Source organism: Zootoca vivipara, chromosome 6 (genome assembly GCF_965207765.1).
Source record: "Zootoca vivipara chromosome 6, rZooViv2.hap1.1, whole genome shotgun sequence".
NCBI classification, from domain to species: domain Eukaryota; kingdom Metazoa; phylum Chordata; class Lepidosauria; order Squamata; family Lacertidae; genus Zootoca; species Zootoca vivipara.
This window is the reverse complement of record NC_142589.1, coordinates 20,582,624-20,596,863: the sequence shown is the minus strand read 5'-3', so window position 1 is coordinate 20,596,863 and position 14,240 is coordinate 20,582,624. Positions and strand designations below refer to the sequence as shown.

The 14,240-nt window shown below is 42.1% G+C and overlaps 1 protein-coding gene across 1 annotated transcript; it reads right to left on the bottom strand.

The window, feature by feature from the left end:
- Positions 1-4,229: 4,229 nt before the first annotated feature.
- On the bottom strand, positions 4,230-14,240 carry LOC118086122 (arylacetamide deacetylase-like 4). The gene is made up of 4 exons (XM_035117400.3): positions 13,985-14,240; positions 11,940-12,156; positions 9,062-9,125; positions 4,230-5,217 (listed from the first exon to the last, which is right to left on the bottom strand). The coding sequence occupies exons 1-4, from the start codon at positions 14,159-14,161 to the stop codon at positions 4,443-4,445; spliced, it is 1,233 nt and encodes a 410-aa protein (XP_034973291.2). The 5' UTR covers positions 14,162-14,240; the 3' UTR covers positions 4,230-4,442.

The window sequence follows — 14,240 nt, the reverse complement described above, 5'->3', positions numbered from 1 at the left end:
AACCCTTCCAGGGACAGGACAAAGGTCAAAAGTGGTTGGCGCAACAAGTGTCATTCTGGCAGTAAAAGGGTACTATTTCAATATACACACACAACCCACGCAGCTTTCTCCACCCAGTCAAGCAGGGCTGCTGAAGGGGGTGGCTGAATTCTTCTAGCTCCTGGGATAAACCTTTTATCTGATCCAGCAGGGCTGCTTTTACGTTCTTACCTTATCGGCAGGTTTGTCATGTGACGTGTAATCCTGAGTTGCTCAGCAGGCTGCTTCAAAACTCAGGGTACACCCATATGACCTAGAAAGGCGAATCAAATCTCTTATGTCCTTAGAGTCATTTCAGAAGCATTCTGAGCAGCATAAGAACATAGCCCTGGATAGCTCAGTTGGTTAGAACCATAGCTGCCAAGTCTCCCGTTTCCCCCGGGGAAACCCCTTTTTTACTTACCTTTTCCCGGTGGTCCCCCGTATCACTTCGTCTCCCGTTTTTCTCCGTTATTTTTTCCTGCCGGCGGCCATTTTTTTCTTTCCGATTTGCCCTTCTATGGGCACCAAAAATGGCCGCCGCCAGCTTCAAAAGTCGCATCTACGCATGTCCGGAAGTACATAGACGTGACTTCCGGTGTTGGCGGCGGCCATTTTTGGTGCCCATAGATGGGCGGAGTGACACCGGAAGTTGCGTCGGCGTACTTCCTGACATGCGTACAAGCGACTTTCGAAGCCGCCGGCGGCCATTTTGGGTGCCCATAGAAGGGCAAAGCGACACCGGAAGTTACATCGACGCAACTTCCGGTGTCAAATGGCTGCCGGTCCCGGATTCTGCAGTCCGGAACTTGGATGGTAAGTTAGAACATGGTGCTGATAATGCCAAGGTTGCAAGTTTGATCCCCATATGGGACAGCTGCATATTCATCCACTGCAGGGAGTTGAACTAGGTGATCCTCAGGGTCCCTTAAGTACATAAACCACATGTCTGAAATAGTACAGAAGAACAATCCTGAAGCCACCTTGACTCTTAATGACACAAAATCAGGGGTCAGCAAACTTTTCCAGCAGGGGGCCGGTCCACTGTCCCTCAGACCTTGTGGGGGTCCGGACTATATTTTGAAAAAAATAATGAACGAATTCCTATGCCCCACAAATAACCCAGAGATGCATTTTAAATAAAAGGAAACATTCTACTCATGTAAAAACACCAGGCAGGCCCCACAAATAATCATGTTGATTTCCGGACCATCCGCGGGCCAGATTTAGAAGGTGATTGGGCCGCATCCGGCCCCCGAGCCTTAGTTTGGGGACCCCCTGCACTAAATAGTTCCTCTGCAGAAAGAAATATCTTGGAAAAAGCTCTCCCCATTGTTCTTTTCACTTACAAATTGTGCATGAGTTTGCTTTCTTTCTCCTCTCTCCAATCCCTTTTCCCATCTTTGCAATGGCTTTGGAGATCAGGGGTGGTGAACCTTCTAGAGAATATCTTAAGGGCCACATGGCTGCCAATTTGCTACAGACCAATATTTGAGGTTTTACTATTTGATAAACTGTTGTGGTCGAGTGCATAGGGTTGCCATGTTTTGAAGAGCAAAACAGAGGATGTTATGGCAGCCATTAAAAGCAAATAAAGGCAACTTGTCTCAAATTTTACCTCTGAAAAAGAGGGTGTGTCCCGGAAAAAGAGGACACATGGCAACCCTGCCTGAATATCCCCTCTGTGGCCAAAGAAGGTTGTAGTAATGCAGCTCCAAATATCCTTATAAGAAACAGATTACTTGGCTTCATTGCAGTCTGGCTTCAGGCCTAGCCATGGCACTGGAACTGCATTCGTGACCCTGGCATTTGTTGCAAGAAAGATATAGGGAGTGTGATCCTCCTTGTTCTGGTTGATTTCACAGCACCTTTGATACTGTTCACCAGTGTGGTTTTTCTAGAAAAAGGGGCCCTGGAATTCACCAGGAATGTCTCCGTTGTTCTCTTATAATGGCAATGGCATCTACCTGAGAGGAGCTGGTCCTGAGTTCCAGTGAGTTGCGGCTAAAATTAAAGTCCTGCTGTTGACTGAAAATGCCATGGAGATCCTGATTGATGGCATTTGTTGCGAGAAAGATAATACAAATAAATTGGAGTCCTTGGAGAGTTGAGAAAATCAAATGAAAAGATTCCAAGAGCTCTGGCCAGGTAAAGGAATAATTTTTAGAAAGTTTTAAGTTGATAATAATAAGACAAATTTCAGTAGCAATTCAGTTTTTAGAAATCCAGGACAAGGCCCTGTTTCGGTTTATTCTTCATCAGCTCTAGTTTCATAGTTTCAAGGTCAAAGCGTACCATTCATGAATGGTACACTTCAGCGCGAGAAAGATAATGGCAGTGGAATCTTCCTTGATCTTCCAACAGCTTTTGATACTGTTGATAACCATGGTATGTTTCATATCAAGCATATCAAGGAGGTGTGGGTTGGGGCACTGTGTGTCAATGGTTCCACTCCTACTACCAAAGCCATTTTTTGAAACTAGTTATGGGAGGGTACTTCCTGGTGGCTTAGGGACTGGACTTTGGTGCTCTGTGCTATATATATATCCCTATTAAGCTGGTGGGAGTTGTTATCAGGAGAAATGGTGTGAGGTGTCATCTACATATGGGTGACACCCATCTATTGTTCCACATGCCATTAGACATCTTTATGAAGCTGCTGGGAATTGTTATGAGGAGAGATGTTGTGAAGGATCATCGACATGTGGGTGACACCCATCTCTATCACTTTATTGCATCTAAATTAAGAAAGGCAGCCGAGGTGTTTGGCTGCGCCTTGGTGGTGGGGATGGTTAGGTCAAGTCCTAAATTCCACAAATTCTCACATATCTTCTAGCGCCCGTTTTCTAAACGGGCTGAATGACACTAGTTTATTTATAATTTCTTTCCTTCTTTCCTCTTTTAACTTCCTTTTAATTGCATTTTGTTGAATAAACAGTCCTCTCATCACCACATTGCTAGCATCCCAGGCTGTTTGCGGCGTAGTTCCTTTATTCAAATTTAGTTCAAAATATTCTCTCAGCATTTTTGTGGGGTGGTTTTTTTTTTTTTTGGACCTTTTCTAAAAAGACTTTATCATCCAAGATTTCTTCATTTAATCTCCATCTAAAAGATGATTTGGTTTATTTTTGGATTTCCATCAGTATAGGATTATGATCTGATAATGTTCATGGCTTTATGTCAATTTTTCTCACTTTTAATTCTAATTCTTTTGAAACCAAAGCTGCACCAAGCCTGGCACTGCTACCATGTACGTTGGGGGGGGGGAGTGAACTGCCTTTCAAACAAATGCTTGACTCTCCAAATATCCACTAAATTTAATGTTTCTACCATTTCAAAAAAGTTTTTGGGAAGCCCTCCTTCCTTTGTATCTTTTTTCCTAATAGTTCTGTCCATTTCCAGTGGTGGGACTCCATTGAAGTCACCCATCACTATCACCCTTTCATCCACAAAGTCTAACAGATCTGTTTCTAAGTTATTAAAAAAGATTTATTTGTTTTCATTTGGGGGGTATATTCCTACTAAAAATATTTTTTTTCTCTGTACATTAATTTGTACTACCAGTTTTCTCCCTTTATCATCTTTTTGAATCAGTTTTGGTTCAAGTGCAGGTTTGATATAAAATACCACACCTCGGTTTTTTGTATTATCTGCCAAAATGAATTCCATCCCTAATTTAGCATTTTTTTCATGTTCTTGCTGTTCATTTGAATCCGTTGGTTCGAGTCCTACCCTCTGAAATAGCAGGAAACAAGCTTGCTCCATCTCCCATGTGACAGCCCTTTATATATTTGAAGATGGCTACTATATCACCTCTCTGTCCTCTTCTCCAAGCTAAACATATCCAACTGCATCAATTATTCCTTATAAGGCTTGGTTTCCAGACCCTTGAACAGCCTGTCCTACTTCCTCTGCACAGATTCCAGCTTATCAATGTCCTACTTAATTTGTGGCACCCAGAAATGGGCACAGCCCTACTGGTCAGGTCTGGTTAAGGTAAAATGGAGTGAAACGGTTAGTTCTCTTTATCTGGACACTATACTTCTGTTGATTCAGCCAAGAATAGCATTAGCAGTGCAGAATTCCAGACAACCAACGTGTACTAAAATGAAAATGGAAGGGGAAATGTCCAACAAAATGCATATATTCATGAAAACCATATAGAAATGTGTTATATTAGAGCAAATTGGTTCTAATCATGTGTATATTAGTCAATGTGAAGTAAAAGTGTTTATTGGGAAAATTTCACACACAAGTGCTGGTGAATATTCATGAGCAATTCCCCACTGCCCCCAAGAACCACATATTTCTACAGAATTGTGGAGAACTGAATAGAAGATGGGGAAAATGAGAAACTATCTGAGGCTGAAGTTGGCAGATCCTCCCCTCTTCATGAGTGACTCACAAATTCAAGAGATTTCCTCTCACAGGTTTTTGACAAAGTCTACAATCCTGTCCATTAATTCAACTGCAGCGGGTAATCTGAACAGGCCTGCATCAAAGAGGTTTAGCACCCCATGAAACCCATTCTCAGCATGGAACCAGCTGACTTTCACCCCATGGTCCTCCAGACGTTTCTTGTACAGCAGTCCGTCATCTCGTAATACGTCGTACTCACAACTCACAATTAGGGTTTCAGGAAGCTTCTCGATGACAGAGTCGTCAGCAAAAAGGCAAGAAAAATCAGTTTCCAATGTCTCTGGCACTTGCCTATAGACTTCAGGTTCATAAGGAGCAAGTGGGACTTGCTTGTACCCTCTCCCCTTAAATCTCTCTGGAAGGTTGTCTGGACTCACCCACTTCCCATATTTCAGTCTCATTGAATCTGGCACATGAGAGCCCTTCAGGATCTGGCCTGCCAAAGAAGGGTCCTTTCCAATGTATATCAGACCATAGTAAGCAACGCTTTCCCGGAACAAGGGGGGCATATAGCCGTTCTGCTGATAGGAAGGCAGGTTGAGGTCCATAGCCTGGCTAGTCTGGTAGATCAGCACTTGAGCCCGTAGCTTTGGAAGGTCTGATCTCTCCACCAGTTTCTGGGCAACAACAGCAGCATAATTGCCCCCAGCACTGTCCCCACCAACGATGATCTTGGAAGGATCCACCCCATGGGAAGCTGCGTTTTGAATTAAGTGTATGGTAGCAGCAAGGCAGTCCTTGTATTGAGCGGGAGGAAGATGCTCAGGAGACAGGCGGTAGCTGCAGAATCAAACAGAAGCAAAGAGGTAAGCTTCCAGAATATTTTCCAAATACATTCATGCACATAAGAGCACCATAAGGGCCTGCTAGATCAGACTCATGGCCATCTAGTATAGCATCCTGTTCTCACCAGGTCCAAGCAGCTTCCTAAGAGGCAGGTTCAAGCAGGGCCCAAGCACAAGGACATTCTTCAGCAGCATTCCTGCGAGTATCCATGAATAGCCCTCTAAATTCTTCCTGTATATGTTTATATGTGGGATGTGCAACCCAACTGGGATGTACACCCAGTGCTATTTTTCTAGGAAAAAAAGTCCAGAAATATGGTCCAGAAATCTCCAGGAACACCTCCCTCATTCTCTTAGAATGGCAATGGTGCTCACCTGAGAGGTGCCAGAACCTACCTGAGTGGTGCTGGAACAGAGTTCCTGTGAGTTCCCCCTGAAAAAGTCCTGTGTACACCCCATCTGTAGATGGTTAACCTTTGAACTCATGCAGAATCCTTTTCAAGAGGCATTACCTCAGATCAGGGACACATTCCAGGCAGGTAAGGTCGAAGAACGAGGGCACAAGACAGGGTCCATGATGTGAAAATTAGACACTAAGTGTCTGAGTGGTTTGACTGAGCAGTTCACTTTTTCCTTCTATAAAAGCTACACAAGACACACTCTTTTAAAGCTTAAATAACAAATATCTTTTACTTCCAGACCCTCCAAGTGTCCCTATTTTTCAGGGACACCCCTGATTTAACTGTTTGCCGAGGAAGAACTCCAGAGATATTAAAGAACTCCAGAATATTAATGGCAGAGGTTGTTTATGTACTCTGTGGGTTATTTAGGCTGCCAGTATGTTAGTTGGTGAACAGTGAACGGAATGGAATGTGACCTCGTGCCACCCAGATAAGCTGGCAAATAACAGAACAGAGGAAGATAGTAATTAATTATCCCAACATACCAGGTCTGAAACAACAATGTACATGAAGGACTACACACGTTAAATGGATTATATACAGTGGTACCTCTACATACGAATAACTCTACTTACGAATGTTTCTACTTACGAATGGAGCTCCGTCCACCATCTTGGATGCAGTTTAGATAGGATTTTTTCTACTTACGAATTTTTAAATAGGATTGCTTCGACTTACTAATTTTTTTCTCCCAATGCATTCCTATGGCATTTGACTTACAAATGTGCGTTCGGAACGCATTAAATTCGTAAGTCGAGGTACCACTGTATTTATAAGATGAAACAGAGGCACTGTTTCAGAGGAGGAAAAACCGGTCAGCTGCAAAAATGGACTAACGTCTAGCGAAGGATGACAACTGAACATTAAACAAGAGAAGGTGCAGCTACAGGGAGGAATGATTGACACATGTTTGCAACAGCAGTGGGAGACCTGATTTTTAGAAATTAAATTTAAGGAATTTGGTCTGATTTGTAATAATTTGAAATATTAATTTAAAAATAATTTTAAAAAATAGAGAATCTGTCCTGGTTTCTGATTTGATCTCATAATGTGCTGCTTTCCCTTAGGACGTTCCCACTTTCACTGGATGAATGTCTTAGGGTATGGAGCTACCCAACCCCCTGAGCCTTCTGAAGGCAATCCTGTATAGGAAAGGTTTTTTTAAAAAAAGTTTAATGTTTTATTATATTTTGTATATGTTGGAAGCTGCCCGGAGTGGCTGGGGCAACCCAGTAAGATGTGTGGGGGGTATAAATAATAAAAGCATAATTATGGAATGGGATGTCCCTATTTTCATCAGAGAATTTTGGAGGGTATGTACTTAGTGCACTTGCAGTTGCAGATTAAATATACAATGCAGGTGAATGTTTCTTAAATTGCTAATTCATCTTTGAGCTACTCCCAGAGCTGGAATGGGGTTAGTTTAACCTCTGGTTAACTGAATTATTGTGTGCATGTCTAAAAAGTGTGTCACTCACAGGAAAAGCTTGGAAAGCTCTGTCTTACATAGATTAAAAACTGTTATAGACTAACTAACTGACCCTCAGGCAGACAGCAGAACAGCAGTTCAGTTGCTCTCACACCAAAGACCATAAATAGGGTAGCTGCCACTGCTGTACCAACTGCCATAACTGCCACAGGGTGTATGACATCAGAGAATTCTATAGCTCTTGCGATTAACCCTTTACATATACCGTATATGAATTTGGGGTGCTACCATCCCAGAAAAGAAGGCTGTGGCCTTGGTAGGGAAGGAAAAGTGGCATTTGTGAGTCCTGAGGGCAAGAAGCACAGCTGGGTGGGTGGGTGAGAGAGAATTTAAACCCTGGTTCTGAAGGGTCCGCCCCCTGCTTCAAACAGGTGTGTGAATCCTGCCTTTCCAATGCTTATGAGTCCTCAAAAGCTGATTGACACAGTAAAAGGTCATTAAAAAAACCACTAAAATCATTTAAAAAATCAAAACACAAGGGAGCACAGATAAAACAATGCTCCAGAGGCAGGTGGTAGCAGAGTTTTAAGCTTCCAGGATCTTTTCCAAACACATTCATGAGCACATAGGACTATAAGAAGAGTCTGCTGGATTAGTTATCTATATCATAGCTGCCAACTCTCCCGTATTCCCCGGGAAATCCCCGTTTTTCCAGCTGTTCCTTGCTGAAAAAACAGATTTTTTTGTTTTTCCCCGGTTTATTCTGGCGTGGCGACCATTTTGGAACTGGGCGGAGCATGCTCAGAAGCGACTTTTGATGCTGCTCTTCCCAGTTCCAAAATAGCTGCAGTGCGACTTCTGGCGCAGCGGCCATTTTGGAACTGGGCAAAGCAGCATCAAAAGTCACTTCTGAGCATGCTCCGCCCAGTTCCAAAATGGTGGCAGCGCTACTTCCGGTCTGCTACTTCCGCCCGGTCCCTTATTTCTCCGACAGCAACTTGGCAGGTATGATTTATATATATATAAATGTAGGCATCGCGTGCGCGGAGGTCACAGCCTTTCTCCATAACCGCTGAACTGTAATGTAACAAATTTGGCCACAATGTTCCATGCCCATCAGTGAGGGATCTGGCATTTTAAAAATTCCAAGAAAGCACAGCTTTCACACCTAAAATAGTGAAAAAATGCAAACAAAAAACACCCTACAGAACTAAACAAAATACCACCTTAATAAACAAACCTCTTAAAAAAAACCACAATAAAAAACCCATTAAGCCACATCTATCTATCTATCTATCTATCTATCTATCTATCTATCTATCTATGTATGTAACAACTGCATGCGGGAGAGGGGGAATCACGGGGATAAACCGAGGGTAGGGAGAAGACAGTAAAAATCACAGGGATAAGCTGGTGGGGGGGGGAAGGGAAAAGGAAACAACATGAATCAGAACAGGGTGGGGGAAATCACACTTCTTAAAATTAAAAACATAAATAAAACTACCAAAACAAACAAATGAAAATGCACAATCATAAGAAGACCAAAAAAATAAAAACCATAAATACAAGCACAAAGTTGAAAAATCCGGAAAAGCATATTACATCAAAACACTAACCAAAAACAATTTATGCAACCAATACCATTCAAAACACAAATGACATAAATAATCCCCCTCCCCCCGCAAAAAAAAATCCACAGCAATGCGTGGCCGGGTCAGTTGTATTATAATTTGGCATTGTTATAATAAGGCTATTATTAGATTATTGTAATTGAGAACTAATAAAAATTAATATCGGAATGTTGACAGCTTTCACAGGGAGCCTTTTTCTCTTGCAAGGAATATGCCATCAAAGGGATGCCATCAAAAATACAGCAACATGCTGGGTGCAAAGCACACACACACACACACATTTTCCATTTGAAAGGACACGTGGTTGTATTTACTTACCCAACAGACACAACTACTGAATCAGTTTCCTTGGCGATTTTGCAACAGACATCTTGGTAGGATTCTAGCAAGATGAGAGGGAAATTTTAAATAGGGAGGTAATTATCTGCTGCCTCCAGTCTTGTCTTAAGAAGCACATTTTTGAACAGCAGTCTTTCAATATATAATGTATTTGTACATGCAATTTTTCTTGACATAAACCTTTTTATGGACATGTGCACATCACGCAGCTCAAGTACTACATTGTAAGAATCAGTCTCCTTGGCGATTTTGCTGCAGACATCTTGGTAGGACGCTTGAAAGTTGGAAGGGAAATTCTAAATATGGAGATCTTTCGCAAACTTGGGCTGTTTGTATCTACCTCTTCAGAGCAGACCCACCAACATGCATGGACATAAATCACAGCACAACCTGACCCATGTCATCCCAGAAGACCTGCTAAATTGTAGTTGGGAGGGTGACATCTTGGCTACTGATGTTCTACATGTCCAGAGACTACAACTCCCATCAGTCGCAGATAGGGATGGGTGAATCCGTCAATCTCAGTGTCTCTCGAGTTTCTCATTTCTCTAGTATACACATAAGAACCAAATCAGATCCTGCAGGATCAGACCAATGGTGCATCTTGTCCAGCATTCTGTTCTCACAGTGGCTAATCAAATGCTTCTGTAAGCCTGAAAGAAGGAACTGAGCACAAGAGCACTCTGCCTGCCCAAGGTTCCCAGCCACTGCTATACAGAAGCATTGCTACCTCCAGTCTTGCCTTTTAAAGCACATTCTGGAACACCAACCTTCCCTTACCTAATGTTTATCTACATGAATTTTTTGCTTACATAAGCCTTTTTGTGCACACATTTTCCAGTACTGTATGTGAATTTTGTGAACATCACATGGTTAGAGTAGTGCAGTGTAAGCATCAGAGACTAGCTTTGGGTTCACAAATAGCTTTGCAAAAGGCAAATTTAACAGGTTCACCTATAAAAGCAAACTCAATCCAATTACACACAGGTAAATCCTAGCCTTAAGAGATGTGGGGCACCCCTCCAATGGTTTGCAAGCTTTCATTTAGTTAACATGTTATTATTGATATGCATAGATGTATATTCTCCGAAACAGGAAAAAACAAACTTGTTATCAGAACCTCCCAAATGCCCACCTCAAAAAACATCTCTCCAGTCAGCATGGTCAACGGTCAGGGATCGTGGCTTTAGCATTTCAGGAAGCAAGATCTGCGACGGGCACAGTTGTCTCCCACCACCACCATATCAATGTACCTACGGTAATAATGGCAAGCTCTCCTGACTCCCCACTTGATTCTAGCCTTCCTTCCTCCTGAAGTTTCTACTTTATAGGTAAAAATGTAAAGGACCTCTGGACGGTTAAGTCCAGTCAAAGGTGACTATGGGGTTGCGGTGCTCATCTCCCTTCAGGCGTTTGTCCACAGACAGCTTTCCGGGTCATGTGACCAGCATGACTAAAACAGCTTCTGGTGCAATGGGGTTACTAGGTTTCTACTTTATAAGCTGTTGCAAAGCAATGTCACTCAGAGCATGATCTGTACCCAAGAGTGTCAGTATGAATTGCTTACTTGTGAAATTGCTTTTGGTCTTGCAAATGAAAGCTGGTGCAAGTGCAGTTTATTGATTTGTGTTTGTTAAAGTTGACCTGTTTAACACATGTAGGTGTGGTGGCTGTGGGGTGGGGTGAGGTGAGGTGGGGGATTGGGTCAGGTGTCAACAGAAGCTTACCAGGTGTGGGAGGGTTGCTGGGTTGATAAGCAGAGCAATCAGGGGCAGCAATTATTATATGCCGTATTGGCCCGAATATAAGCCACATTTTCTTTCCAGATTCCGACTGTGAAAAGTGAGTGTGGCTTAAATTCAGAACCTTACAAAAATCCTTACCCGAGATGTGGGATCTGGGAAGCCATGATAACAAGAGCCTCCATTTATTTGTTTCTTCCTGTTGACCTAAGTCAGCATACCGGTATATGTGTTTAAATAAACATATATAATCCAAAGCACATGTGTGCCCCTTGTCTCTTCAGGAACTATCACCAACACTCTTGTATTTCAGTCCTGTAAACCTCTCTTACATTGATATCTTAAGCACATACAGTGGTACCTTGGTTTATGAACACAATTGGTTCCGGAAGTCTGTTCATAAACTGAAGCGTTCATAAACTGAAGCGAACTTTCCCATTGAAAGTAATGGAAAGTGAATTAATCCGTTCCAGACGGTCCACAGAGTACTTAAACTGAAGCGTTCATAAACTGAAGCGAACTTTCCCATTGAAAGTAATGGAAAGTGAATTAATCCGTTCCAGACGGTCCACAGAGTACTTAAACTGAAGCGTTCATAAACTGAAGCGAACTTTCCCATTGAAAGTAATGGAAAGTGGGTTAATCCGTTCCAGACAGGTCCGCGGAGTACTCAACCTGAAGCGTACTTAACCCAAAGCATGGGTGTAATTGGTTCCGGAAGTCTGTTCATAAACTGAAGTGTTCATAAACTGAAGCGAACTTTCCCATTGAAAGTAATGGAAAGTGGATTAATCCATTTCAGATGGGTCCGTGGCGTTCGTAAACCAAAAATTCATAAACCGAGGTGTTCATAAACCGAGGTTCCACTGTACTCAGAAAGGAGATTCCAGCTAAACATTAGGAACACCTTTCTGATGGTAAGAGTTGTTCGACAGGGAACCAACTCCCTTGGAAGGTAGCAGGGCTTCATCAGCTGTGATTTCTTCATTGAAGGGTGTTGGTCTACATGACCCCTTGGGATCCCTCCCAACTCTACAATTCTACATGGGCTTACTTGAGTTCAATGGGGCTTGCCTCTAGATAAGTGTTATAGGCTCACATCCTTAATCTCTTACCGATGCTTCCAAACATCCCAGCACCTCCATGAAAGAACATAAATCCTTTCCTTGGGCCAGCAGATGGTGCTTTGGGCTGATAAACCCTCACAGGCACCCCGTCGAAATGCAGATCTTTGGCAAAGAGGCCGGGATCCACTCTTGGCGTGAATAAATTCAGGACGAAGCGGATAAAGGCAACTTGTCTGCAGACACCCAGCAGTTCAAGACACTTCCCCTGTTGGGCAAAGGAAAAGTCTCATGAAAACAGTGCCCACATTTGCATCCTATTCACCAGGGATGCTATCTAACTAAATCCTATTTAAAGTAGACCCATGGAAATGAATGGGCGCTTGTTAGCCATGTCCATTAATTTCAATCGGTCTGCTTAGAATGGGACTATCATTAGAGGCAGCCCAGGGTCACTATGAGTGATCCAATGGTTAGTCTTGATGTTGAAACCCAAAAGCTTTCCTAAATCATGGTTTATTTGGCAACCCAAACACCAGCCAATGTACAGAGGCAAAAGAAGCTGGGAAACAAGCTAAGCTCTGGAAAAACCATCCACAATCTGCTTGCTTGTTTTTCAGACAATATGTGCTTTCCTGAAGAAACCATGATGTAAACAAACCATATTATTAGTGTGAATAAAATATTTGTCTCTATGTGTGTCCCTCTACAGGGTGAAAATAAAGCCCTTGTAAAATATGATAATATCTTCATCCATAATCATCAAGTAAACTCATTGATTTTCCTCATTTCATGCTCTATTAAGCAGTATATGAATTGGTGAAATATTATTATTAAATAGATAAATTTGTATACCGACCTTCATACAAAGATCAAAGGGTTGTTCGCAGAATAAAAATACGAGATAAAAACACAAAATACGTAATAAAAAGAAGTGCGAAGCAAACCAATAACACCTTTAAAAGATATAGAAGTGGTATATATAAAAGATATAGAAACCAAAAACATCCCTCCCTCAAACACATTTAAAAGGACTTAGAAATGTTTTTGCCTGACACCAAAAGATGTGTAAAGATTGTTAATAAGAATAAAAATAATTACATTTCTTAATCACCTTTCACATAAGAACCTGTTGCATCACATAATGGCTCATCCAGTCCTCAACTTACCACAATGCCAAGTTTTGAGAAGTTAAAATGACGGTAAAACTATTGAAATGTATATAAGGATTAAGGATTAAGGAATGATTGACTGCAAGAAGATCAAACCTATCCATTCTGAAGGAAATCAGCCGTGAGTGCTCACTGGAAGGACAGATCGTGAAGCTGAGGCTCCAATACTTTGCCCACCTCATGAGAAGAGAAGACTCCCTGGAAAAGACCCTGATGTTGGTAAAGATTGAGGGCACAAGGAGAAGGGGACAACAGAGGATGAGATGGTTGGACAGTGTTCTCGAAGCTACCAACATGAGTTTGACCAAACTGCGGGAGGCAGTGGAATACAGGAGTGCCTGGCATGCTATGGTCCATGGGGTCACGAAGAGTCGGACATGACTAAACGACTAAACAACAACATACTTGGAATTTTGCCTTGACTACATTGCAATGTAAACGCACCTTATACATACACTGTTCCACTCACAATACAATAGCACAGCAAAGGAACCCCACCCATAATTGGCCTCCCCTTCCGCTACATAACTACGAATTTAACAAATTTGATGGCACAAGGGGGGGAAAACTGGTCCTGTGCCTAGCCGTTTTTGTGTATAGAGTCCTGTAGCGACGTCCAGATGGAAGTAAATCAAACAGGGATGCAAAGGATCTGCAACAATTACCTCTGCTCTCTTCCTAGCTCGGATAGCAAAAAGTGTCTCTGTTGAAGGCAAACTAACACCTATTAGTCATATATAAAGTCATAAAGAAAAAAATTAAAGATGCTTCTTCTTGTAAAACTATTGAAATGAATATAATTGAAAATCATTTTTTAAATTAAAAAAATTAAGATCATCATCATCATTTCTTAATCACCTTTCACATAAGAACGTAAGAATAACCTGCTGCATCACATAATGGCTCAACAAGCCCCCAACTTACCACAATGACCACCATAATGACAAAGCAGTGAATGATCCGAAGCTTTAATGGACTGTCAAATCCAGATGGGATTTTACTCCTGGAAAGATCATAATAAATTGCGAAGGAGAGAAGCAACAGGAAAATAATCCCTATAACTCCAATCACCCCAAGCACGAGGCCTAGAAGAAGCTCCATTTCACAATTACAAAGAGAGCAAGGAAAACACTGAGCCTACGATGTCAGTATTTGCTACTGTGTGGCTCCACCAGAGGTA

Coding starts and splice junctions, on each gene's coding strand:
- LOC118086122 (XM_035117400.3), bottom strand. CDS start 14,161: ATGGAGCTTCTTCTAGGCCTCGTGCTTGGGGTGATTGGAGTTATAGGG. Junction 9,126..11,939: donor TGGGATGTTTGGAAGCATCG/GTAAGAGATTAA, acceptor TCATCTTGCTAG/AATCCTACCAAGATGTCTGT. Junction 5,218..9,061: donor TCAGTAGTTGTGTCTGTTGG/GTAAGTAAATAC, acceptor TTGATTCTGCAG/CTACCGCCTGTCTCCTGAGC.